This window comes from Bufo gargarizans, chromosome 3 (assembly GCF_014858855.1).
Source record: "Bufo gargarizans isolate SCDJY-AF-19 chromosome 3, ASM1485885v1, whole genome shotgun sequence".
NCBI classification, from domain to species: domain Eukaryota; kingdom Metazoa; phylum Chordata; class Amphibia; order Anura; family Bufonidae; genus Bufo; species Bufo gargarizans.
In genome coordinates, this window is record NC_058082.1 from 62607403 (window position 1) to 62634751 (window position 27349).

Here is a 27349-nt window from a genome sequence, read left to right on the forward strand (position 1 = left end):
TGTATCTTCAGTTGGAGATGACATGGATCGCGGGAGTATATGGTGAAGTCAAAGACACATGGATCTCGGCGTATCAGACTATGCAATGCGCATGTCAGAGGACCTTTCCAAATAGTTCAGTCACATGATCGCGCGTACACCGGTCACGTAGTGCGCATGTCCAAGGACCTTGGAGCATGTGATCGCACCACGTGATCACGCACCCGATCACGTGACTCAATATATCACGTCACAGAACAAGAAAAGGAAAGGAATTCTAGTTGTTCCATATCTCACACCGTCCATAGACAGCTGATCGTGTATCCGATCATATGTTCCAATACACGAACGTCTCATCATAAAAAGTATGTACATATAGAACACCTAGTTAGATAGTATATTAAACTAGATGATAACCGCATCTCAGCATACGAAAATCCTGCCCGCACCAGCATTTCATGATCACCGCATGTCAGTATTGATCGCAAATTGCCGGATCCGATGTGGGAGGCAAATAGATATGGGTCAGTGGTTCATCAGGGAACTTGGCAGGCAACGTCTTAGACGGAAGTACCGTTATTATAAAGACGGTGTATAGTGAGCGGTAGTACCGCCAGATACCCATTCGAGTTGTTAGGTCAAAATGGTCATTCTAGTGCCTCCCAGTCATATCGAGGAACACAACCAATGTGACCCGGTTGTCACCGCTTAGCCCCAGGTTGAAATAACCCCCTGTTCATAGGATTTCAATCCTGGAAATCCGGTGTAACAGTCCGGGGTCGTCCTCTAGGCTGCGAGGCAATCACAGGAACCACCTATTAGAGAAATCCTAGTGTCGCCTATCCCTCTAATACCGCTGACTCCAAAAGCAACCCCCATAATCGGCCAGAAAGTGCAGGTCGCTTACTGAACATCGTCGGCACCCCATGAAACAGCTGTGCATGGCAATATTCATGTGCTAAGTGCGGAAAAAATAGATCATATACCTTAATATTCAAAAATAAAATAAATAGTGATGTATATGAACAAAATGATGAAAAGTCGTGATACGGCTAATCCAGGTCCCATGATGATCCAGTCGATTGACCTTGCACCGCTCTCCCCTGGCAAAAACCAGATCCATTGTCACCATCCCCTGAGAACAATAAAAACAATGTATAGAATTACCCTGTTGATTCAACAAGGAACACTACCACAAATAACCTCAAATTGAAACAGGCGAGCAGAATCCCAACGTGACCATTCAAGACAAAAGCCAGGGCCTATAATCCACATTTTATACAGTTTAAGCAGGGAAAGCTTCCCAATTTAGGGCAACGTAAAAATGTCTGGCCAGATTCTTTTTGTGGGCCTATGTCAGTGTGTATTATTTTGTCTTTGAGATTCCTAGCTCTCTTATATGACATGAGGGGAGGAAGAAGGAATTCTTCGATTCCCCCATGTCCACTCTTTAGTACCGGCCAGTGTTTTAATATAATTTGTCTAATCTGTATACTATCTTCAGTGTAAGTAGTGACTAGAGGAATTCTCTTAGCATGTTTATTGTTATTCCTATCCTTCTTTTTAAGAAGATCGTCACGTGATTTCTCCTGTGTCGTGGTAAGGTGTTCTTTTAGTAGAGACAAGGGATAATTTCTATCCACAAAGGCCTGTGTCATACGCTTGAGAGTATCTGGTAATTCATCATTGTTACTCACAATACGTTTGGCACGGTAGAACTGACTCAAAGGTAGTGATTTCACCATGGCTCTTGGATGTGCACTGTTGTAACTCAATAAGGTGTTGCGATCAGTGGGCTTGGAGTACAAGCTCGTCGACAGCACACCCTCTTTGATAGTTACAACAGTGTCCAAGAAGTGAATTTGTTCACTTGAATGTTCTAGTGTAAATTTGATATCTATGTCAATAGTATTTAAAAATTGAAAAAAATCAATCAGTGCATTCTCTGACCCAGTCCAAATCAAAAAAATGTCATCTATGTATCGCCACCACCTCAAGACATGCCGGAAGTGGGGCGATACATAGATGTACATCTCTTCGAGGAAGGAGACCGCCATGTCGGCGTACGTCGGGGCCACATTGGACCCCATGGCGGTCCCCTTCCTCTGGAGATAAAAAGAATCTCCAAACAAAAAGTAATTACATGTCAGTACCAAATGTAGCAATTGTAAAATGAAATCCTGACATTCAGCTGAAAAGGTCGATTGGGTCAGGGCCCTAGTGACTACTTCAATCCCAAAATTGTGTCGGATTGAGGTGTATAAACTGGTAATGTCCAACGATGCTAAAATTGCATTCGGTGGAACGGTGGTCACTGCCAGTTTATTCAGAAAATCTGAGGTGTCCTGAATGTAAGATTGAGCTGATACTGCGTATTGTTGCAATATCCTATCCAAAAAGATAGAAATATTGGACAAGATGGAGCCACGGCCCGAGACAATGGGTCTCCCAGGTGGAGTTTTAAGATTTTTGTGGATCTTGGGCAACAAATATAAAAATGGTGTCAAGGGATATGAAATTATTAAGAAATCTCTAAGCTTGTCATCAATAATGCCAGCATTGCTAGCCCCCTGTATTACACTCTGTATCTTACGTTCAATATCCCATCTGGGGTCAGTATTCAATTTTTGGTAGACCTCACAATCGTCCAACTGTCTGTTGGCCTCTGCAATGTATTGATGAGTGTCCATGACCACAATCGCACCGCCTTTGTCAGCAGGCTTAATGGTGAGACTGTGGTCATGGACCAACTCATCAATAGCACGCCACTCCAATAGTGTCATATTAGGATGTGTAAATTTGCTATGAGCATTCAATTTCAATGTATTTACATCTTTGATCACTGCATCAATGAATAACTCAATTGCTGGAGAGGAAACAGGTGGAACAAAATCACTCTTGTTGAACAGGTTATAATCACTCAATTTCAATTCAGTATGGGTACTAGTTTTATCTGTAGATGAATGTGTTGAGAACCAGGTTCTGAGTTTGAGTCTACGGAAAAATTGATATAGGTCCGGAAAAATTGATATATAGCTAAACATGCTTATTGGGCCTGTCAGTGTCCCTTCAGGCTTTTGAAAAGTTGGGTGGTATGCGTGTTTTATAGTGTATATATGTGTGTTGCATATATATGGTGTATGTATATATAAACCTGTCATGACGCCGCATGTTGAGTAGGGAACCTGTTGTTAAAAATTTGAATCCCACCCCTGCATAGAAGTGAATGGAATGGCTTACTTGTAATTACACGGCTCACTGCTGCTGTTGCGGCGGCGAGCAGGTAAATAATGAAGAGAAGGCAGCGCTGGCACAGCGTGCGCCTTCTCTTCAACCAGCTGGTCGGGGGAAGGGGGAGTTGGGTGTCAGATAGGTCATCAATAAAAGTAGCTTGGACAACCCCTTTAACTTTTTGTGACAGAACTGCTGAATATTTTGAGTACAGATCAACTGAAATAATTACAGTATTTTTAGCCCAAAATGAGTAAAATGCAATCATAAAAAAATTGCCCCCAAAGGTGTACATAGCCTTTACAGGTACATTCACATTGGGAATGATTCTTGATCATTGCTCGCTCATTAGTTGTATTTACATGTATGGGGATGAACGATCGTAGCTATGATCATTTATCCCTGTACAGCTCCATGGTTCTCAGGCAGCACATCCCTCTTTACACTTCGATGTTCTGCCGACAAACGAATACTTTCTGTGCCACATACAACTGGATCAGCCAACCATGAAGCATATGTTCGTTCTTCTGCAGGAAGATTTACACCGACCAATTATCAGGAGCAAACATTTGTCCCCGATAATTGGTCTAGTCACCCGCCCCATGTTGGATGTCCAGCAAATACAGCTGAACTACTCATGATTTCAGGTTGACTGGGGATATTTTGGGAGCATGGGCTATAAACTGTAGTGATGGTTGCGCATATGTCTACAAATTTGGTGTGGATCACTTCACGTTTGCTCAAAATTTACCCCTGAAGACATTTCTCAAAAGCGGGAGAAGTGGGACAATGCTGCCGCCAGTAGTGCTGCTCCCGATACTAGGGAAGGATTTTGTGTGGCACAGTGGTACTGAGGCGGCAATTTGAGCAGTATTGTGGTACTTAGTGCTATTGCGGAAGAAGGGTTGGAGTTGGAACTTGTGGGCCTGGGAAAAAAAACTAAAAGTGGCGCCATATTGTAGGCGAGTCTAAATTGACAGAAGGTGGGACAAGACAAGTAGAATCAAATACCACAGTGCAGCACAAAACACTGTGCCCCCTGCTGCAGCATTAAACTGTATCACCGTCCTGAATTCAGGAGGACACCAGTGGCCTCTGGTCAGGTGCTAAGTACTTGAAACTCCTAACAATAATTAATGCTGAGAGCATCAGATCATTATGTACCTGGCTACCAGCCATGAGGAGGGCTCAGGTGGTCCCCTGGTTCTTGGCCTACGAGAAATTTTCCTGTAGGGTCTATGGCCAGTCCGCCCCTGTGGGGAACTATTTTAAGTTGCACAGTGGTACTCGGGAGGTATTTTGAGCTGCATTGTGGTGTGGTGCTATTGGGTAAGTATTTTATGTTGCACGGGGGTTGTTGGCAGGTATTCTGAGCAGCACTGTGATATTTGCCGCTGCTGGGGAGATATTTTGTGCTGCACTGTGGTTACCAGGTGCTTTTAGAGGGTATCTGGTTGGCATCGGTGGGGGTAATATGGGCATTGCAGGATGGTATCTGGCACCGGTGGGGGTAATATGGTCACTGCAGGATGGTATTTGGCACTGGTGGGGGTAATATAGGCATTTCAGGATGGTATTTGGCACCAGTGGGGTGAATATGGGCATTGCAGGATGGTATCTGGCACCGGTGGGTGTAATATGGGCATTGCAGGATGGTATCTTGCACCAGTGGGGGTAATATAGGCATTGCAGGATAGTATTTGGCACCGGTGGGGGTAATATGGTCATTGCAGGATGATATCTGGCACTGGTGGGGGTATTATGGGCATTGTTAGATGGTAATTGGCACCGGTGGGGGTAATATGGGCAATGCAGGATGGTAATTGGCACCGGTGGGGGTAATATGGAAATTGCAGGATGGTATTTGGCACTGGTGGGGGTAAAATGGGCATTGCAGGATGGTATTTGGCACCGGTGGGGGTAATATGGGCATTGTTAGATGGTAATTGGCACCGGTGGGGGTAATATGGTCATTGCAGGATGGTATTTGGCACCGGTGGGGGTAATATGGGCATTGTTAGATGGTAATTGGCACCGGTGGGGGTAATATGGAAATTGCAGGATGGTATTTGGCACTGGTGGGGGTAATAAGGCCATTACAGGATGGTATTTGGCACCGGTGGGGGTAATAAGGCCATTGCAGGATGGTATTTGGCACTGGTGGGGGAAATAAGGCCATTGCAGGATGGTATTTGGCACCGGTGGGGGTAATAAGGCCATTGCAGGATGGTATTTGGCACCGGTGGGGGTAATATGGGCATTGCCTGGCTGGTGAGGCTCAGGTACAAAAAGTTTGGGAAGCCCTGACCTGGAACACACCCAGGCAGGCGGGCACCTGAGCGGGCCACACACCTCTGCCATGTGATGATACGCCCGGGAATCCGCTGAGTGACGGGTCACTTTCACATCACCCGCCCCGCTCCCACGTGAACCCGCACGTCAGGTCCCCTCAGACCCGTCGCCAGCCGCAGATGCGCAGCCCGGATCCAGCCCCAGCAGCGGCGGCTCCACATACCACACTCCACTCCACTGAAATGTTTTATTTAACATGCCATACCGGAAGGAGAAGCCATATTTATCCAGCCCTCACTTCATAGCCACCCATTACTGCCAGGGCTCAATGCAATAACACCAGGGAGCCGGGATACAATGCGGCGGCCAGCGCAAGGTAAGCGTCCTCCGGGTGATCTATAGGCAGAGCCATGCGCGGCTTGTGTCTGTGCAGCAGGACGGACGCCGGTGCTGATGCGGCGCCCTGATCACCGCTGGATGGATGGACAGTCGGCTCAGGCTGGGGATGCTGAGAGCTGAGACAATAGAGGAGCCCTGCCTGCTTCATCCAAGGGAAAGAAGAGGAAGCAAGGGGGAGGGAAGACATCGGAGCAAGCCCAGCACCTCGTCCCGATCCTTGCCTTCTCCATTGGATTATAAAGGATTCTTCTTGTCCTGGTTCCTTTGCTAGTAGAGGGCATGGAAGGCTGCACTCCCTGCAGATAGGATGGGCACATTATTCCCCCAGGCAGCCAGGATCTTTCCCCATCCCTCTTCCATGTTAATTGCTTCCCCCCCTATTCTCTAGTCCCTTCCACACAGCAGATTGTTGCACTCCCTTTACCTGCTGTCCACCCTTTGGCCGTAAGGTTGCAGCCCCCCCCCCCCCCCCCCTTCCCGTCCATTCATTGCATGTCCGAATAATACAACTATTTTACAAGCTCTTTTTCTGAAATGCGTTTCTATGCTCCCCTTCCCCAGGTTTTTATACGTATGGGTGGATGGATGCTGTCCCTATACTGAATTGCACTCACTTAACCCCATGCAGTGCAGTCCCCCGTCACAGGAGCCCAGGAGAAGCATTTCACTATCGTCGGGTCACTCGGGACCTAGGTCCATGTCTCTGCAACGCCTGTGCACCGGAACCCCCCAAACTGCTGGTCCACCGGCCGGTGAATGATGTTTAAATACCGGCTCCGCATGTTCTTCAATGAACTTAAGGTTCTGGTGCTGACCCGATCTGGGAGAAGTGAACCGGAGCCGGGCCACGCTATGCGAGGGCTCGGGGTTGGGGGCTGTGGATGGCCACCCTTTGCAGACTGCTCCTCCAGAGACGATGATGAGGAATACTATGGGTCAGATCCTAGACCCCGCAGCCTTGGACTGGAGGAGAAGGATGGAAGGCTTGGGGCTGCGCTGGACGCTGTGTCCCTGGGCAGCAGCATTGACAGTGGCATGAGGACCCCGCAGTGCAGAATCTGCTTCCAAGGCCCTGAGCAGGTAGGTACCCTTTGTACCTGGGGTCATAACTTAGTGCTTGAGATGAAGTCACCTAAGGTAAAGGGTCTGGGGGAGAGAATGCACTTGTTTTCCTTCATCCAGTTCCACCAGGAATTGTATGTCTGAGGAGCACGGACGCTATAACATGGAGCTCCTGCGAGCCGACAGGCATGCATTTTTTTGGACCTGATTATATTTTCTCTTTGTATAGCAAAATAATTCACTATTTTCTATATAATAAAGTAGAATATAGATAATATTGAGGATTTGGTGCGAACGTCGTTATCTAAACATATTATCGGCAATGTGCCTATGTGAACAAAGAGCTGCCACCATGAGAATGTGTAAGATGGAATAGGAAAGATGCTCAGGCTTTGCTTTCAGTACATGAGAAAATGTGCAGGAGAAGATGTTGTGTCTGAGATCTCCTGGCTGGATCTTACGCTGGCTCTAGACACACTGATAATTTGGCTGATTAGGTCTTGGACATATTCTGGGCATCTGGGCCATGGGTCAGAACCTTTTATCGGATATGCACAAAATTTGTATTGCTGTTAGCAGCAATTATCCAAGAATCTACGAAGTGGGACAATAGGAGTAGTCAGATGTAATGGTGTTGGCTACAAAGACAATGCGATTTTTCATGGTATTGGACAAAAATATATTTTTATATGAAAAATGCTGGCTGATACATCAGATCTTTGTATGTACAGTATGGCCTGCTCCATGTTCATCGTGTCTGAAAGGTCTTCCTTGGTCTACTGAAGTAGTTATTCAATAATGGCCATTTGGCTTCCTTCGTCTTCTAGTATTTTCAATGACAACTCAAGAATAAAGGTGTCTGTTGTGTTCTTGAACTTGTTGGGTGTCATCTGGATGAAACAACTAACTCAGATTGCCTAGATACCTAAAAGATTGGTGGGCTCCATGTTGAAGATCTGTGGAGTAGACTTCCAAGGTCCAGAACATTGTATACAGATGCTTAGACCTATGTGGAGGGTGACGGGACCTTGACATTATAGCGTGACCTGCTGTGGTTCAAGCAGCATGAAAAAATTGTTTTTCTACAAAATGTATATACTTAAGATATTTATAAAAATAGTAAGCTTCCATAACGATTAGATGATTATAATGTTTTCTACCAAGAGATCTGGACTCTTAAAGGGCACCTGTCAGCTGATTTGTACCTATGAAATTGGCTGACCTGTTACATGTGCGCTTGGCAGCTGAAGGCATCTGTGTTGGTTAATATGTGCCCGCATTGCTGAGAAAAATTATGTATTAGTATATGCAAATTAGCTTCTGGAGCAATGGGGCTGTTGCCGTTACACCAAAAGACTCTACTCTCTCTGCAACTGCTACTTTAATTGATATTGCCAGACAAAAAACATCATCACACCTGGTCCTGTCAATCGAAATGGAGAGAGCTCAGCAGTTGCAGAGAGAGCAGAGCCTCTAGGTGTAACTGCAACGCCCCAGTTGTACATAGAGCTTCATTTGCATATATTAATCATTTTTCTCAGTAATGCGAACACATATGACCGTGGGACCAACACAGATGCCTTCAGCTGCCAAGCGCACATGTAACAGGTCAGCCAGTGTCATAGGTACAAATGTACTGACGGATGCCCTTTAAGCTGGTTGGAAATGGTATAATTATGCTCATGACCAAAGTGTCAGAGTTTGGTGTCCATTCAGAAGAAAAATGTCCCATTCTGAAGCTGTATTGCCAGGTAGCATTGAATTTGTGTCAGCACAGTGACCCAGTACTTGTAAACTTCCTGGTTTGAAAGGTGCACAGGCCATAAAACTGGTGCACTTTAAAGATAACCATCTACATAGGTGACAAACTTTATAATCCCAGAAACTGGAGTTGGGGGCTTCTTTATTCTTCTTATAATATCCTAACTTGGAAGGCTGAAAGGTGCAGCAAGAGGAAAGTCTTCTGTGTTAGTGGTATTCCTACAGAGTCCATGCTTGGTTCTTGAGGGGTGTCGAGTAGATGCCTGCATCTAAAATGCTCCTGACCCATGATTTCTACGCTGGTTCTCCTGGAGTCATCCTAAAGGGGTTGTCCAGATTCTAGATGTTGATGACCTATCCGTAGAGTAAGTCATGTCAAGATCCATGGGGGTCTAACACTCGCCGTTCCCACCTATCAGCTGTCCTCAGCAGCTGCCAGAGCCGGAACTAACCTACAGAAGAGAGCTAAAGCACAGCTCCACCATCTATGCTTATTTCCAGAGCCAGGGACTGCTGAGGACACCTGATTGGTGGGGGCGCCTTGTGTTGCCCCCCCCCCCCCCCCCCCCCCCCACTGATCTGACATGTATTGATGACCTATTCTAAGGACAGGTATTTTAAGGACAGTCTGTCATAGGAGCAAAAGTGCAAATGAGTCCAAGGCACCGGCAATATGATTAATTATTGATTCATTATGAAGCTTATAAGCCGCAGTTCCTTGGACTGTTTTTCACTTTTGACTCTTTGGGTGGATCAAGATCAAACCCACCACCGGCAAGATAGCACGATATGCCAGGAGCTGACCCACAAGACACCTCCTTGGATATACTGTGAGTCCTAGGATCATAGATTTAAAAGGTTAGACCCACCAACCAGCTAATCAACTATGCAAAGACGGGCTGCTATGTGGTCATGTTATTTGGTGGAGGATGTATACTTTATAGTTACAAAAATGTGCCATTGAATGGATGTGAGAAGCAGGACCAGTCAAAACGTACGGATGTGCTGCTGTGTCTAGAAGAACATTGAGGGGCCTGTGACACTCCATCAACCATCTCCACCATTTTGCTGATAGGAAGTTCAATTTCCAGATCCCGAGGCGGTAGGGGTAGACCAAGGATAATCGATGGATATTCTTAGTCATTGTGCAATGTCCATGTTATTTTGTTGCACTTGTATATAGCATACTAATAAAGCTCTTGTTTTTTTACTCTACATTGGGACCTTTAGTCCTCGCAGACACAGGGGCACCGTTGTAATTACACCCTCTGCAATGTCTATTACTGCACTTGTATATTCATGATATTTATTTGACATCTTTTTGCCTAAAGGCTAAGCACATATGTGATATAACCTGTGCAGGAGGAAGAGCTAGGATTAAAGGCAGCCCGCTGAAACCCTATCGGTGACGTGCGCAATTTCTAGGAGGATTTAAAGTGCAGCTGATCGCCCCTCAATTGCCTCCTATGCTGGGAATAAGCATGTGTTTTCTATTCAAGATGGGAGTGGATGATGGCAGAGGTGGGGATGTGATAACAACGTCTAGTGTGCACCTGGCCTTGAATGGTAAAACACCAGGTTACAAGGATGTTCCCGTCTTCAGTGTTTGGCATAATGGACAGCTTGTGAATTGCTTCTTGCCTTCAGAACCACAATTCCGTCTGTTCTATAATTCATAATACCTCTCTAAAACTCTTCTTCTTTTGTGGCTTTTTTTTAATTCTACTTTTAAAGCAGAGTTGCTGATCTTCTGGATTTGCCCTATAAACAGTGGTAGAGGAGGAGATGACTGTGGAGGGAGATTAGAGAGGAGGCCGCGGGATAGACTTTCACAGTATGGCAGAAAAGTGACCTGTTTTATATGATTGGGATATTTTTTTAATTTATCTTGTCACAGGTTTATTCACTTTGCAAAATGGACCTTTTTGAGGACCTAATAGACACCAGAATCAAAGGAACAATGAGTCTAATTGAGCACTGTTTGGCACAGGGTTTAGTCTTTAGACAAAGATCTACCTGAACCTGAAATAAATCTGTTTTATAGTCCATTAGCCCCCCGCAGCACTTTCCAAACCCAGATTCGTCCATCAGGCGTGATTCATCACTCCACAGAACATGTTTCCACTGCTCCAGAGTCCAGAGCTGGCGTGCTTTACACCACTCCATCTGATGCCTGGCATTGTGCTTGGTGATGTAAGACTTGCATGCAGCTGCTCGGCCATGGAAACCCATGCCATGGAGCTCCCGGCACATAGTTTTTGTGCTGCTGATGTTAAAACCAGGGAAGGTCTGCGGGTATGGAGGCAGCAGATAGTTGGCTTCTTTCATGCACTCTGTACCTCAGCACTTGATGACCCTGCCCTGTAACTTTACGTGGTCTCCACTTCATGGATGAGTTGCTGTGGTTCCTAAGCTCTTCCGCTTCACAATAATATCATTCCCAGGTGATGGTGGAATATCTAGGAAGGAAGAAATTTCCTGAACTGACTTGTTACAATGGTGACATCCTAATACAGGACCACGCTGGAATTCAGTGAGCTCTTTAGAATGAGCCATTCTTTCACAAATGTTTGTAAAGGCAGACAGCATGGCGAGGAGCTGGATTTTATACACCTGTGGCAAAGGGGCGGATTGAAACACACCTGGATTCATTGATTAAGAGGTGTGCCCCAATACTTGTGTTTATGTCTTATACTAGGGCTGTAAGGCTGTAAAATGATCAGCATTGCTCAGTAATGTGGAATAAGTGATATATATATATGTATGTATTACTGCAGACACATACACACTAGAGCTATATACCATGCAGAATACTTTGCAGATGTTACGGTCTTTGTAGAGTCGGCAGTATTTTTTGTTTGGCATCTGCGGTGCTATAGTTTGAGATCGATAAGTGTATTCTACATATATGCTTATGACTCTTTCTCTAGATGTCATTGAACGATTCTCCAGTTAGGCCTTATTCACATGTCAGTGATTCACAGACGTGTGCTGTTCATGTTCTCCACGGACAGCACACGTCCCCATTCACTTTAATGCATGTATTCACACATCCGTGTTTTAACACGATCAGAGGGTCCATGGTTTTAGCTCGGAAGCGTGCCCTATTTTGCGCTCATTATAGTCTATGGGTTCGTGAAAAACACAGAAGCAACGCAGATGCCATCCGTGTTTCACAGACCATTAAGGGGAGAAGTTCTTAAAATTAATTTTTAGCTGTGCAATGGAACATGGATGACACACGGGGAACAAAATACTGACACACGGACCACACACAGATTCTTCACCGATGAATCACTGACCATCTTATCACAAGACACGGACAGTATGGCATGTAATTCAAGGCTGTGGGTCAAGATGACTTTGAGGGCTGTATCTGGGATTACTTCCAAGCTGTGTTTTCTATACGAATCCACATTTCAGAAGTCATTTATCACTTTACGACTGTATCTAATTCAGGTTTCAACTGAGAGCTGTGGATATGAAATCTAAGGTATTACTGCAAGATGTGGGGGTGTGATCCCAGGAAAATCTTCTGTGACAGTGTTTTATTAGGCCTCCTTCTCATTTCCATGTCCTTGATGACGTCCATGACATCAGTATCCCACGTGCACTGGTGAAGATCACTGACTGGTTTTCACTGACCCATAGACTTCATTGTGCATGTTTGGTCTGCATTATGGACCAAAGTAGTGCATGTCTCCGTGGTTTGTCCACTGCCTGTGGGTCCGTGGAAAAACAGGGATGTGCGGATAAACACATTAAAACAGTGGATTCATGTGCTGTCCATGGAGAACACCGATAGCAAATGATCACACGGTTTACTGACGTGTGAATGAGGCCTAAGAGGGTCCACTACTAGAAATTGCGACTTTTCCTATGTGGACACTGTCTATGTGAACAACCATAAGGTTGTTTTCTACCTGTTGCCATCACTATTGTCATGTATCCGCACGTTGTAACGCGAAAGAAATTCAATTATTATTGGGCGCCAGAGACACGAGGGGAGGACCCTGTGGATGACACGAGAGACAGTTTAGGCCGAGCTCACACTTCAGTTATTTGGTCAGTTATTTCCATCACCGATTGTGAGCCAAAACCGGGTGCAGGTCAAAAACACAGAACAGATGCAAATCTGTCCATTATACCTTATCTATGCGTAGGCTTCACTCGTGTTTTTGGCTCACAATAACTGATGGAAATCCGCTATTAGCCGACAGTGGTAGATGTGAGACATCAACCTTTCGTTGCCAGAGATCAAGGTTAAGAGAAGCCTGGACATCATGCAGCAAAGGTTGCATGCACATAGGGATGTGTGGCTGGAGTGACACTGCATTCAGTGAGGGGCTGCGGTGCTCGTGTGAGCGCTGCGTCCTCCTCAGAGTTCAGCTGCGTGTCCCCCCCTCGTAGGTGCAGTACAGTAAAACCTCAACTACTCATCCCGTTCCAATGAGCTGTGATTACACTGCACCGCCGCAACTGGCTAGACGGCATGCAGGTAAAGAGGGCGCAACGCTCACACAATCGCCGCAGCCACTTCAAACAGCTGATTGTTGGGGGTGCTGGGTATCGGACCCCCGCCAATCTCATATTGATGAACTTTCCTGAGGATAGTGCTGCGTTTATGACCGAAATCACAAGACATACATGAACAGCACCCAAGTTTAAAAAGCAAAAAGGTAATAATCAATAACATAATCCATTTAATTTGCAGCAATGGAAACATAGCGCATGTAATGGTATATAAACAAAGCAACAAAAAAAGGCAAAATTACTATTTAGGGCTACTTTCACACTTCTGGCCGAGTGATCATGCTGGATCTGGCAAAACCTACGCCAACTGATGGCATTAGTAAGACTGATCAGGATCCTGATTAGTCTTAAAAATGCCTGATCAGTCAAAAAAATGCATTAAAATGCTGGATCCGTCTTTCCGGTGTCATCCGGCAAAACTGATCTGGCATTTATTTTTTTCACCTTTTTTTCGGTCGGCATTCAGGCAAGTCTTCATTTTTTTCGCCGGAGATAAAAACGTAGCATGCTACGGTTTTCTCTTTTTCCTGATCAGTCAAAATGACTGAACTGAAGACATCCTGATGCATCCTGAACGGATCACTCTCCATTCAGAATGCATGGGGATGAAACTGATCAGTTATTTTATTCCAGTATTGACCCCATAGGACGGAACTCTATGCCGGAAAAGAAAAACACTAGTGTGAAAGTACCCTTATGTAGATATAGAAAAAGGGAAGAAAGAAATAACTATGGAGGGGTGAACTTCTTCCATGATGGACAGGCGTAACAAGTTATAAGAAAAGAAGGATCAAAGATGAAGGGCTGGGTAGAGGGCAGGGAGAAGTAGTAAGGTGGGAAGGACTGAGCATCGATCTTGTCACGGTAAAGCTCGAGGGGCAGACACAGATCCTATAAGAGAATTGTTATGGAGCTGAACCACCGTTCAAAGGGAAGAAACCGAAGAATCGACCCTTTGAAGCAGGAGAGTCACCTATGGGTTTCTGGAGAGCGTTGCAAAGTGGCACAATACAACCCCAATGGAGGGCGGACAGGGGTTGGTTCCCGTGGCCTGTGGCCCGTCTGCCACCTAAATCCTGTAGACATATTTTCTGGGGATATTAAATCCTTGGAGTTATTGTACACCCATACCCCTTTAAAAATGTCATCATTTTTGGCATGTAGGGTGCTGAATTTTGTAACCCTTTGCAACGTGTGAACTTTATTGTTTCTTTGTTGTTACAAAGATATTATTATTCCATATCATTGACGGGTTAGTTATATAGATATATAGCATAAACGCAGGCTACTTAGTATCTGGGGCCACCTGATTGAGATGAATGTGTGTCCATGTCACACTGGGGTTCAGGGCAGCTGGAGCAGAAGCGCGCTTGCCAGTAAATGAATGCAGCTTTCTCTATATAGTTAAGCGATCCGTCTTTGCAAATGAAACAGAAGTCTCAATGCAATATTTAAGAAGGCTTCTTGCTGTTGCAGCAGTGATCGATAGTCATTTTGCCATGCATTATTCTGCAGTAAATAGGGCTGATTCTCAGATCAACTGATGCAGCAGAATGTGGATACTAATGAGGCATTTATGTTGTTGTTGTTGTTGCTTTATTGTCTGTTAATAGGGTACTATAGGTTTAAGGAAATAAATCTTCTATTTAGATGTCAGGTCCATATCGCAACCAATAGTGAACAAACACTGCCTACCCCCACCCCCCCAAATCGGCAACCAGGGTCTCTGAGATGGGCACCTGGTTACTGAATTCTATGGTAGTCTACATTAGAAAGTACGGGAACGTCTACATGGAATCGTCATGTGCTACTCCCTTCCTTCTGATCCCTGCTAACCTACGGACAGTAGAAAAAGGTACAAGCTGTAAGGCAGTGTTTCCCAACCAGTGTGCCTCCAGCTGTTGCAAAACTACAACTCCCAGCATGCCTGGACAGCCTTTGGCTGTGCAGGCATGCTGGGAGTTGTAGTTTTGCAACAGCTGGAGGCACACTGGTTGGGAAACACTGCTGTAAGGAATAACATAACACAGAACCAGGGTTTGTAACCTGTAACCATGGAGACACATAGGTATGCATGGTAAAATTGTACGTTGTTTTTTTTGTACTGAGGTTTAGGCTACATGCACACGACTGTATGTATTTTGCGGTCCGCAAATTGCAGATCCGCAAAAAAAAACGGATGGCGTTCCATATGGCTCTATTGTAACAATGCCTATCCTTATCTGCAAAACGGACTAGAATAGGACATGTTCTGTTTTTTTGGCGGAGTTACGGAACAGACATACGAATGCAGATAGCACACAGTGTGCTGTCCACATTTTTTGCAGACCCATTGAAATGAATGGGTTCTCATCCCCCCCAAAAATCGGACAGGGAAAAAAAATACGTTCGTGTGAATGTAGCCTAATTTGTATTTTAGTTTCATTGTAGCAATGTAAAACTTGGTTCCAAAAATGCGCATAGCCTTTAACCCCCTGATGCCGTAAACCATTTTTATTTTTTCATTTTGGTCATTTCCTCCCAGTCTTCTATGAGCCATAACTTCTTTACTTTTCCATTCACGTACTATTATGAGAGCTTGTTTTTGGCAGGACAGTTTATACTTTTTATTGGCACTATATTATAGAAATTGGAAAATGGGAAAGAATTCTGTGTGGGATGAAATTAATTAAAGAGTCACTGTATTTTCACACCATTTCATTTAATAGGGAATAGTGTTATAGGTGAATTTCTAAATCGCTTAATTTAAAAATCCACCTGAAAAAAGCTGTAAAGTCACGGCCACTAGGGGTCTCACTTCCACCTAACTTGTGGTGGCTGAAAGGAAGAGTATGTGTGTGGGTGGTGGTGGTGGTGGGGTGTCAGAGCTACCTGACATCCTGAGCCTGATAAAAGAACTGTGTCTACACTGCTTCTGAACATCACAGGAGCCTCCTGTGTGTCTGTAAGTGTGATTTATCCCTCCTTATCTGTTCTGTGAGCTCCCTAGATAAAAAGCAAACATAGTGGGAAGTAATTGAAAGGACGTCACAGCAGTACTGTGCTGGCAGAAGAGAGACGTCCTCTTCTTCTGAGTGAAATGCATCTAGCTGTGCGGCTGAAACAGGGAATAATATAAAACATTAGGGAAGCCCAAACATAAAACTGTTCCTTCACAGTTATGATTATACAAAGAAGCACAGCCATTATGCAAACTTTTTTTTAAAACTCGGGAATGCTTTAAAAAAAAACTGCAATTCAGCCATGCTTTCTTGGGTTTTGTTTTAAAACTGTTCACAGCGCACTGAAACTGACATGTTACCTTTGTAGTGCAGGTCAGTATATTTCCCAGCAGGTACCTTTACATACTCATTTACTCCTGCTGCTTGTCTTCAATGTATGGATTTTAAATATATTAAATAAATGTCAAGTTTTAATAAGGAGCTGGTTTTCATTTTTGGATAATAGGTACTGTGGTGAAGACATTGAAGTCCATGCACCTGGCGTAGAGAGCTGACATTTGCTCCCTATTTATCAGTATGATTACAGTGATAACATATTTTTCGCCCTATAAGACGCACCCCCCTATCATATGGGGCGAATACTAATGAGGGCTTCCATGATGGAAGCAGTGGCGTTGCTAGGGCTGGTGTCACCCGGTGCGGTAGAAAATGGTGTCACCCCCCCTGGGTGACACCTGACAGTGTAGGCTATATGTATATAACAAACATATTTCATATGAAAACTTACAATTACTTGGCTTGGCCCTTGGGGATCTCGGACGCCACTTCCACACTTTGGCCGGGGGCTCGGCGGAGCTGATGATGTGTTTTATCCTAATGAGAAAGATTTCATAATAAGTATTTGGAGAAGGGGCAGAGGGATAGCAGAGCAGGGAGAGGCTGGTGCTGCTACTAGGGGGTCATACCATGGGGAGTAATAATGCCCACCATAATGCCCCCCCCCCCCCAGTAGAAATAATTCTCCTTATAATGTGTCAGTGCAAAAAATACCCCCCTGTAATGTCCCCAGTTGAGCTAATGTCCCCATAGTGCCTCCATAATGTGCCAGTATAAAATACCCCTATATAGTGACCCCAGTAAATGCCCCCATAGTGCTCCTCTCCCCCCTAGTGCCCCCATAATGTACCAGTATAAAATGCCCGATATATAGTGCGCCAGTAGATGCCCTCAGTGTCCCCCATAATTTGTAAGCATAAAATACCCCTTCTCAGTTCCCCGTAGTAGTCCTCTCCCCCCTTCCCCATAGTACCCAACACAATGTGTCCCAGTATAAAATGCCCCTATACAGAGCCCCCATATAAAATAACCGTTCTTTGTGGCCTCAGTAGATGCCCCTATAGTGCCACCAATAATGTGCCAGTAAGAAGTGCCCCCATAGATGTCCCCCAATAATGTGCCAGTGAAATGTGCCGTCATAGATGCCCCTTAATCATGTGCCAGTAGCCTAAGCCCCCCATCAACATGTGCCAGTAGCCATAGGCGCCCCCCTATCATGTGCCAGTAGCCATAGGGCCCCTCTATCATGTGCCAGTAGCCATAGGGCCCCCTATCATGTGCCAGTAGCCATAGGGCCCCCCTATCATGTGCCAGTAGCCATAGGGCCCCCCTATCATGTGCCAGTAGCCATAGGGCCCCCCTATCATGTGCCAGTAGCTATAGGGCCCCTCTATCATGTGCCAGTAGCCATAGGGCCCCCTATCATGTGCCAGTAGCCATAGGGCCCCCCTATCATGTGCCAGTAGCCATAGGCCCACCTATCATGTGCCAGTAGCCATAGGCGGCCCCCCCTATCATGTGCCACTAGCCATAGGGCCTCTCCTATCATGTGCCACTAGCCATCAGTATTGTACAGAAAAAAAAAAAAAAAAAGGAAAAAAACACTTACCTCTTTGGCAGCGATGCGATGCAGGCCTCTTCTGGCCTGTGTCCCGCGCTGTGTACGGCTCAGGGCTTAGGCGGCGCGATGACGTCATCGCGCCGCCTGCGCCGGCCTCTGATAGCAGGGCTCCAGACTATAAAAAATACCTAGTAGCCATTGGCTCCTGAACTGAAAAATTTAGGAGCCAAATTACATTTTTAGTCGCCAAATCAAAACCGAATGAAAATTTTGGTATCGTGACAACGCTACGCCGATCAGATCGGCGTAGGGTTGTTTCAATACCAAAATTTTGATTCGCTTTCATCACCATAAAAAAGTATTGCGATACTCGATACCAAGCAAAAAAGCCACGTGCATTTCGCATTTTATGAAACGTTCGGCCCATAATAGAACAGTCCTATCCTATTTTTTGGGGTGACAAGGTGACTAAAAAATGGCAAATGCTCACCGCATAGGAGATATTTTTTAATAATTTAATAGTTTGGACTTTTCGGACGCAGCGCTATGTAATATGTTTATTGGGAAAGGGGGGATTTAAACTTAATATTTTAGAGTACTTTCACATTAGCGTTTTTCTTTTCCGGCATAGAGTTCAGTCACAGGGGCTCTATACCGGAAAAGAACTGATCAGGCATATCCCCATGCATTCTGAATGGAGAGTAATCCGTCCAGGATGCATCAGGATGTCTTCAGTCCAGTCATTTTGACTGATCAGGCAAAAGATAAAACCGCAGCATGCTACGGTTTTATCTCCGGCGAAAAAAACTGAAGATTTGCCTGAATGCCGGATCTGGCATTTTTTCCCATAGGAACGTATTAGTGCCAGATCCGGCATTCAAAATACCGGAATGCAGGATCCGTCCTTCCGGTCTGCGCATGCCGGTAAAAATGTGTAAAAAGATACAAGACGGATCCGTCTGTCTGCATGACAAGCGGAGACATGGATTCATTCTTGCAATGCATTTGTGAGATGGATCCGCATCCGGATGCATCTCATAAATGCTTTCAGTCACATCAAGATCGGCGGATCTGGCAGGCAGTTCTGACAACGGAACTGCTTGCTGCATCACACTACCGCAAGTGTGAAAGTAGCCTTAGTGTTTGTGTTTTATTTTCACTTACTATTAGCCCCCTTAGGGGCTGAAACCCTTGTCCTATTCACCCTTAGGCCCCTTTCACATGGGTGAGATTTCTGCGCGGGTGCAATGCGTGAGGTGAACGCATTGCACCCGCACTGAATCCGGACCCATTCACTTCTATGGGGCTGTGCAGATGAGCGGTGATTTTCACGCATCACTTGTGCGCTGCGTGAAAATCGCAACATGCTTTATGTTGTGCGTTTTCATGCAACGCAGGCCCCGTAGAAGTTAATCGCATTGTATCCGCAAGCAAGTGTGGATGCGGTGCGATTTTCACGCTTGGTTGCTAAGATGAAAGTCTATTCACTGTGTTATTTTCCCTTATAACATGGTTATAAGGGAAAATAATAGCATTCTGAATACAGAATGCTTAGTAGAAGGTCAATATAATAAACATTGAGTGCGCCCACCCAGTATAATAAACACTGAGTGCACCCCCCCAGTATAATAAACATTGAGAGCGCCCCCCCAGTATAATAAATATTGAGTGCCCCCCAGTATAATAAACATTGAGTGCACCCCCCCAGTATAATAAACATTGAGAGCGCCCCCCCAGTATAATAAACATTGAGTGCGCCCCCCCAGTATAATAAACATTGAGAGCGCCCCCCCAGTATAATAAACATTGAGAGCGCCCCCCCAGTATAATAACATTGAGAGCGCCCCCCCCAGTATATCAAACATTGAGAGCGCCCCCCCAGTATAATAAACATTGAGAGCGCCCCCCCAGTATAATAAACATTGAGAGCGCCCCCCCAGTATATCAAACATTGAGAGCGCCCCCCCAGTATAATATACATTGAGAGCGCCCCCCCAGTATATCAAACATTGAGAGCGCCCCCCCAGTATATCAAACATTGAGAGCGCCCCCCCCAGTATAATAAACATTGAGAGCACCCCCCCAGTATAATAACATTGAGTGCGCCCCCCCCAGTATAATAAACATTGAGTGCGCCCCCCCAGTATAATAAACATTGAGAGCGCCCCCCAGTATAATAAACATTGAGAGCGCCCCCCCCAGTATAATAAACATTGAGAGCGCCCCCCCAGTATAATAAACATTGAGTGCGGCCCCCCCAGTATAATAAACATTGAGAGCGCCCCCCCAGTATAATAAACATTGAGAGCACCCCCCCCCCCAGTATAATAAACATTGAGAGCGCCCCCCCCAGTATAATAAACATTGAGAGCGCCCCCCCCCAGTATAATAAACATTGAGAGTGCCCCCCCCCAGTATATCAAACATTGAGAGCGCCCCCCCCAGTATAATATACATTGAGAGCGCCCCCCCCAGTATATCAAACATTGAGAGCGCCCCCCCAGTATAATATACATTGAGAGCGCCCCCCCCACAGTATAATAAACATTGAGTGCGGCCACCCCCCCCAGTATAATATACATTGAGAGCGCCCCCCCCCCCCAGTATAATAAACATTGAGTGCGGCCACCCCCCCCAGTAAAATAAACATTGAGAGCGCCCCCCCAGTATAATAAACATTGAGAGCGCCCCCCCCAGTATAATAAACATTGAGAGCGCCCCCCAGTATAATAAACATTGAGAGCGCCCCCCCAGTATATCAAACATTGAGAGCGCCCCCCCCAGTATAATATACATTGAGAGCGCCCCCCCAGTATATCAAACATTGAGAGCGCCCCCCCAGTATATCAAACATTGAGAGCGCCCCCCAGTATATCAAACATTGAGAGCGCCCCCCCCAGTATAATAAACATTGAGAGCACCCCCCCAGTATAATAAACATTGAGTGCGCCCCCCCAGTATAATAAACATTGAGTGCGCCCCCCCCAGTATAATAAACATTGAGAGCGCCCCCCAGTATAATAAACATTGAGAGCGCCCCCCCCAGTATAATAAACATTGAGAGTGCCCCCCCCCAGTATAATAAACATTGAGAGCGCCCCCCCCAGTATAATAAACATTGAGAGTGCCCCCCCCCAGTATAATAAACATTGAGAGCGCCCCCCCCAGTATAATAAACATTGAGAGCGCCCCCCCAGTATAATAAACATTGAGAGCGCCCCCCCAGTATAATAAACATTGAGAGCGCCCCCCCCAGTATAATAAACATTGAGAGCGCCCCCCCCCAGTATAATAAACATTGAGAGCGCCCCCCCCCCAGTATAATAAACATTGAGAGTGCCCCCCCCCCAGTATATCAAACATTGAGAGCGCCCCCCCCAGTATAATATACATTGAGAGCGCCCCCCCCCAGTATATCAAACATTGAGAGCGCCCCCCCCAGTATAATATACATTGAGAGCGCCCCCCCCAGTATAATATACATTGAGAGCGCCCCCCCCAGTATAATAACATTGAGAGCGCCCCCCCCACAGTATAATAAACATTGAGTGCGGCCACCCCCCCAGTATAATATAACATGAGAGCGCCCCCCCCAGTATAATAAACATTGAGATGCGGCCACCCCCCCAGTAAATAAACATTGAGAGCGCCCCCCAGTATAATAAACATTGAGAGCGCCCCCCCAGTATAATAAACATTGAGAGCGCCCCCCCAGTATATAACATTGAGAGCGCCCCCCCAGTATATAAACATTGAGAGCGCCCCCCCAGTATATCAAACATTGAGAGCGCCCCCCCAGTATATCAAACATTGAGAGCGCCCCCCCAGTATAATAAACATTGAGAGCGCCCCCCCAGTATAATAAACATTGAGAGCGCCCCCCCCAGTATAATAAACATTGAGTGCGCCCCCCCAGTATAATAAACATTGAGATGCGCCCCCCCAGTATAATAAACATTGAGAGCGCCCCCCAGTATAATAAACATTGAGAGCGCCCCCCCAGTATAATAAACATTGAGAGTGCCCCCCCCAGTATAATAAACATTGAGAGCGCCCCCCCCAGTATAATAAACATTGAGAGTGCCCCCCCCCAGTATAATAAACATTGAGAGCGCCCCCCCCAGTATAATAAACATTGAGAGTGCCCCCCCCCCAGTATATCAAACATTGAGAGCGCCCCCCCCAGTATATCAAACATTGAGAGCGCCCCCCCCCAGTATAATATACATTGAGAGCGCCCCCCCCCAGTATATCAAACATTGAGAGCGCCCCCCCCAGTATAATATACATTGAGAGCGCCCCCACAGTATAATAAACATTGAGTGTGGCCACCCCCCCAGTATAATAAACATTGAGAGCGCCCCCCCCCAGTATAATATACATTGAGTGCGGCCACCCCCCCCCCAGTATAATAAACATTGGTGGTGCAGTGGGAAGTGCCAATGAGGGTTAAAAAAATAAATAAAAATTAACTCACCTCCTCCAATTGATCGCGCAGCTGCCGGTCTCCTGTTCTATCTTCAGGACCTGTGAAAGGACCTGTGGTGACATCACTGTGGTCATCACATGGTACATCATATGATCCATCACCATGGTAATGGACCATGTGATTAGCTCAGTGATGTCACCACAGGTCCTGAAGATAGAACAGGAGACCGGCAGCTATGCGATCAACTGGAGGAGGTGAGTTCATTTTTTATTTATTTTTTTAACCCTCATTGGCACTTCCCACTGCGCCACCAATGTTTATTATACTGGGGGGGGGGGGGTGCACAAAATTTTTATTATACTGGGGGGGGGTGCACAAAATGTTAATTATACTGAGCACTCAATGTTAATACAAATACAGGAGGCGGGTGCCGGAATGAAATAGCCGGCACCCGACCTCTATGATAGGGGGCTGCGATCAGTGGCAGTTAACCCCTCAGGTGCCGCTCACTGTCATAGAGGTCGGGTGCCGGCTATTTGATTCCGGCACCCGCCTCCTGTATTTGTATTACAGGTCAGTTTTCTTCATTGGTGGCGCAGTGGCCACAGCCCCTCCCCTCCTCCTCCCATCCCTCTTCTCATTGGCGGAGGCAGCGGCAGCAGCAGCACAGGGGGGAGGGAGAGAGCCCCCCCCCGCCCCCTCCCATCAGACTGGTGTCACCCGGTGCGGCCCGCACCCCCCGCACCCCCCTCGCAACGCCACTGGATGGAAGTGCTCATTAGTACAGGAGAATCGGGAAGCGGCGAATGCAGCTCTGCTCGCTGTGCTGTGTCCTGCGCACAGCGCAAGGACATTGGCAGTCTGTGATTTCACGCTGTGTGACGTCGAGTCTGAGGTGTGAATAGGGGACTTATTAACATTGGGGCTCTGTTCTGAGGTCTGATTAACATTGGGGGTCTGATTGGGGCTCTGAGCTGAGGATTTATTAACATTCAATCCAAGCTGTAGTTTTTATTAGTTTAATTTTAGGGTGCATATGACTTTTTAATTACTGTTCTTTTAATTTTGTTTGCAGGGGGACAAAGTGACAAAAAAAACCATTGCTTTGGTCATTTTGCTTTTTTTTTTTTTACGGCATTCACCGTGCACGATAAATAGTTTTCTATTTTAAAAGTATATTTTTGGACGAGGCAATATGAATTTTTTATTGTTTATTTTTATTTATTTTTATTAGTAAAAGGGAGAAATTGGGTAATATCAATTTTTAATACTTTTGTTCTTTTTAGTATATTTTTTAAATGTATTTACTTTTAGTCCCTGTAGGGGACTTGAACATCTTTCGATTGCTTATACCATAGACTTCAATAGTTTACTGCTACTGCAGGCAGAGCTTATTAGGCAGATTACAATGGCAGGTCTGGGAGCCTTCACAAAGCCCTAGTCTGCCATTGTAACCGCTTGGAAACCCTGCAATTTTGCCTCAGGGGTGCCGATCAGAGGTCAGGGGGAGCCCCTTCCCTCTGACTAACCACTTAGATGCTATGGACTGCGGTATCTAAGAGGTTAAATGACTGGGATCTGAGTCATCTCTAGTCCTGGTTACTGTGGGCAGATGTCACCTGCTGCGTGTGGCGCATGCCCAGCTTGTGAGCCTGCCCCATACTCCCCTGATGCCATTATGTATTCTATGACCTGTCACCAAGGGGTTGACCACGTCTATGGATAGGTTTCAAGAGGTTGCTAAAAATTTCCGAATAAGGTTAATTAAACTGAATAGAGCATTATCTCTCAGTTTCTAATATACATTCTGCAGCAAATGTGTGCTGGGCGTGACATATACAGACAGCAGGGTATATAGAGACACAGATATATGTAACCAAATTACTACATAATAGTTATGGATAATCTTGCATTGATTAATCACAAATAGACAGAATTTGCATAGCGGTCGGTTACTGGCTGCAGTATTATAATGCACAGTGTATGACATCCTCATACTCAGGAATAAGTTTAGCATTTGTAGGCATCTCATCAATACCTTTCATGACAGAAGGGCTTTAAATGACACCGTGAGGCAATCCTCTTGGGAGTGGTTGTCCTTAAGCCTCATCACCCAGTAGGGCCATGTGCAGGAGGCTGTAGGACATAGTATTCCCTGCTGCTCCGTACTGGGGAGCCGTAGGAGCCTCATGTGCAGCAATGTGGTGCTCCATGCTGTGTTGTATTTCAGAGATATTTTTCATTGCAATTAGATTCATATCGAATCATCTAGAACTTAAGAGTGCCTCCATTGAAATATGAGCCTTGTTATGGCTCCTCATGACTCTGAGATTTACCAATCCATAATGCGGCCAAGAGCATGAGGCCCTGAGGTGCATGCATATTAGAAATGTGTACTCTCATCAATTCTATTGCTTGATTTGCTTTTTCATGGAGCTGACAACCTCCATGGAGCTCCAGATATTGATGACCTAAGCTTTAGGATAGGTCATCAATGTTAGATCAGTAGGGTCCGACACCCAGCACCCCCACTAATCAGCTGCCTGCTTCTAGCTCCATCCACTATGTTATTTCTGGTGCTGGTGGCTAAAGAGAAGAGTTAATCAGTAGGGGTTCCAGTTGCTGGACCCCCACGTCTTGACATTGATGAGGTATAGCCTGGGCAACACCTTACTCAGTTATGAATAAACCTGTCAAATTTTTTTCAGTTTTTGGTGTGTTCAGGTAATTCAGGATTGATACCTGGAATGTGTGTCTCCACAGCCTCAGCTTCCCTCATGTTCTGAGATAGGTCCAGCTTTTCCAAATCATAAATGATATGAAGAACCAGTCAAGTTTCTAATGTCTATACTGTATCATCAAAGCTCTGGTTTCCTCATCAGTTTGTGTACCTTAATGAAAAAACAACAATGTCCACGGGAGCCAGAAAGATACAGCAGATATCACCTGGAACCAGCATCTGGCCAAGTTACTAAGATGAGATATTCTACAAAGCTGTGTATTCCACCAACTCCTCGTATCCACGTGTTTGAAGATCCCACGTGATTTCTCCCAGTGATCATAGCCCATGATCATTGGTCAGATTACATTTTATATATACTAAAAGCCTTGAACTACTCGAATGGTAGAAAGATCTTTGCAGCCAGCACAGCCTTTATGGTCCACAGTAAGTAATAGTTTACTGCTATGACACTTTATATTGGCTCTTAGATCAGATTTGTATAAGAGCTGAAACAGATATTTGTGTGTCTCCTCAAAGGAACATTACTTTATCATCTAGAACTGCCAAAGTCAGAATATTTCTTACACATTTCCACATATCTCCCAGTATGTATTAATTATTCATACAGAACATATGTTACAGCTGTAGGACTGACAGAAGACATAGGGTGGCATGTCCAAATCTCCTAGAAATGGGACTTCATGTTTACAGCAGTATCGCTCAGGTTAGTTCAAGGCATTAGATAATGGGAGTGAATGTCTCTCTATGGGGGAAGTAATCAGGTGCTCCAGGATCGTAATGAATTGTGCTGGGATCTAATGTGCATATTTTCATTGTTTTATGTACATTCAGAAAGGTAGTGGAAGATCGGCCATAGTGGCTGCAGAGATATTAAAGAACGGAATAAGAAAGGTGTTATCCCAAAAAATGATATTGTGTTTGTTAAAATAATTAAAAGTTCTAATCACGTGGGATCTTCAAACACGTGGATACGAGGAGTTGGGGGAATACATAGTTTTGTAGAGTATCTCATCTTAGTAACTTGGCCAGATGCTGGTTCCCGGTGATATCTGCTGTACCTCTGTTTCGAACCCCTTCCAACCTATCACTGGCGGTCCGATCTTCCAGTTCACTACAGGAAGGACATCATGTTCTTAATCGGACAGCCCTTTAGCTTCTTAAGGGTGCATTAGACACCCCGATGCTGCTAGCGATCATCGGGAGAGAATCAGCAGATAGCTAGCAGAGGTCACCACTGCTATTACATGCAGCGATGTCCTCCGCAACATGGGGAGGAACGGTCGCTATGCCATTGCTCATCCCCATGCAGGACGGCGGAAGACAGAACGATCTTCCGCTGGCAGATTCAGATCTTTGAGCATGCTGTATCTTCAGTGCCTGCTCGTTCATCGGGCATTTAAAGGCAGTATTAGACTGCCAGTTGATCACTAACGAGCATTCCTATGATTATCGGGCAGAAAATATAGCAGTCTGATATACTCTTCAATTATTAACTATGTTAACACTTCTTTCTTTAGCATATGTTTGTCACCCCAAAAACTTTTCCAGAAAAACTCCCGAAACGTATCCCAAGTGCATCCATAGACTTTGACCAAATGTATGCAAAAAAGTACCCTATAGAAACACATTTGGGTGGTACCTTTTTGCCGGCCTTCTAAACCATAGTTGATGTATACTCCCTGAATAATTATTTTTTTACCGTGGGAGCTTATAGGCAAAGTTGGCAACACGTGGCTGTTTTTGTTGCAGAAATTTCTACTACTGAAAATCAGTTCCATTCAAATGAGTGAAGTTTGCAGAAATCCATGTGCCTACTACCAAAACAGCCCCATTTCCATGAATGGATTTGATTTTCAGTTGCAGAAAATTTCTGCAACAAAATCTTCTGCGTGTTCGGGCGCTCTAAGGCATTGCGTTCATTTGGGGAGGAAGATCAGAATGACCTATTAGGCGAGTGTGAAGAAGATCTAGGGCCCTTATTCTCCGACGGACCCCGTGTCAGATCATGGACTGCAACCTCCGACACTCCAGCTGTTGTGAAACTACAACTCCATGCAAACTTATTAAGCTGTTGTTGGAAA

At 45.4% G+C, this 27349-nt stretch overlaps 1 protein-coding gene across 1 annotated transcript in view; it reads left to right on the forward strand.

Annotated features, from left to right (window-relative positions):
- Positions 1 to 5684: 5684 nt before the first annotated feature.
- MARCHF9 (membrane associated ring-CH-type finger 9) overlaps positions 5685 to 27349 on the forward strand; it is a 214945-nt gene continuing 193280 nt past the window's right edge. The window contains exons 1-2 of the mRNA XM_044286912.1: positions 5685 to 5878; positions 6463 to 6981. Coding sequence (XP_044142847.1) covers positions 6658 to 6981 — 324 coding nt within the window. The 5' untranslated portion in view covers positions 5685 to 5878; positions 6463 to 6657. The remainder of the gene's footprint in view (positions 5879 to 6462; positions 6982 to 27349) is intronic.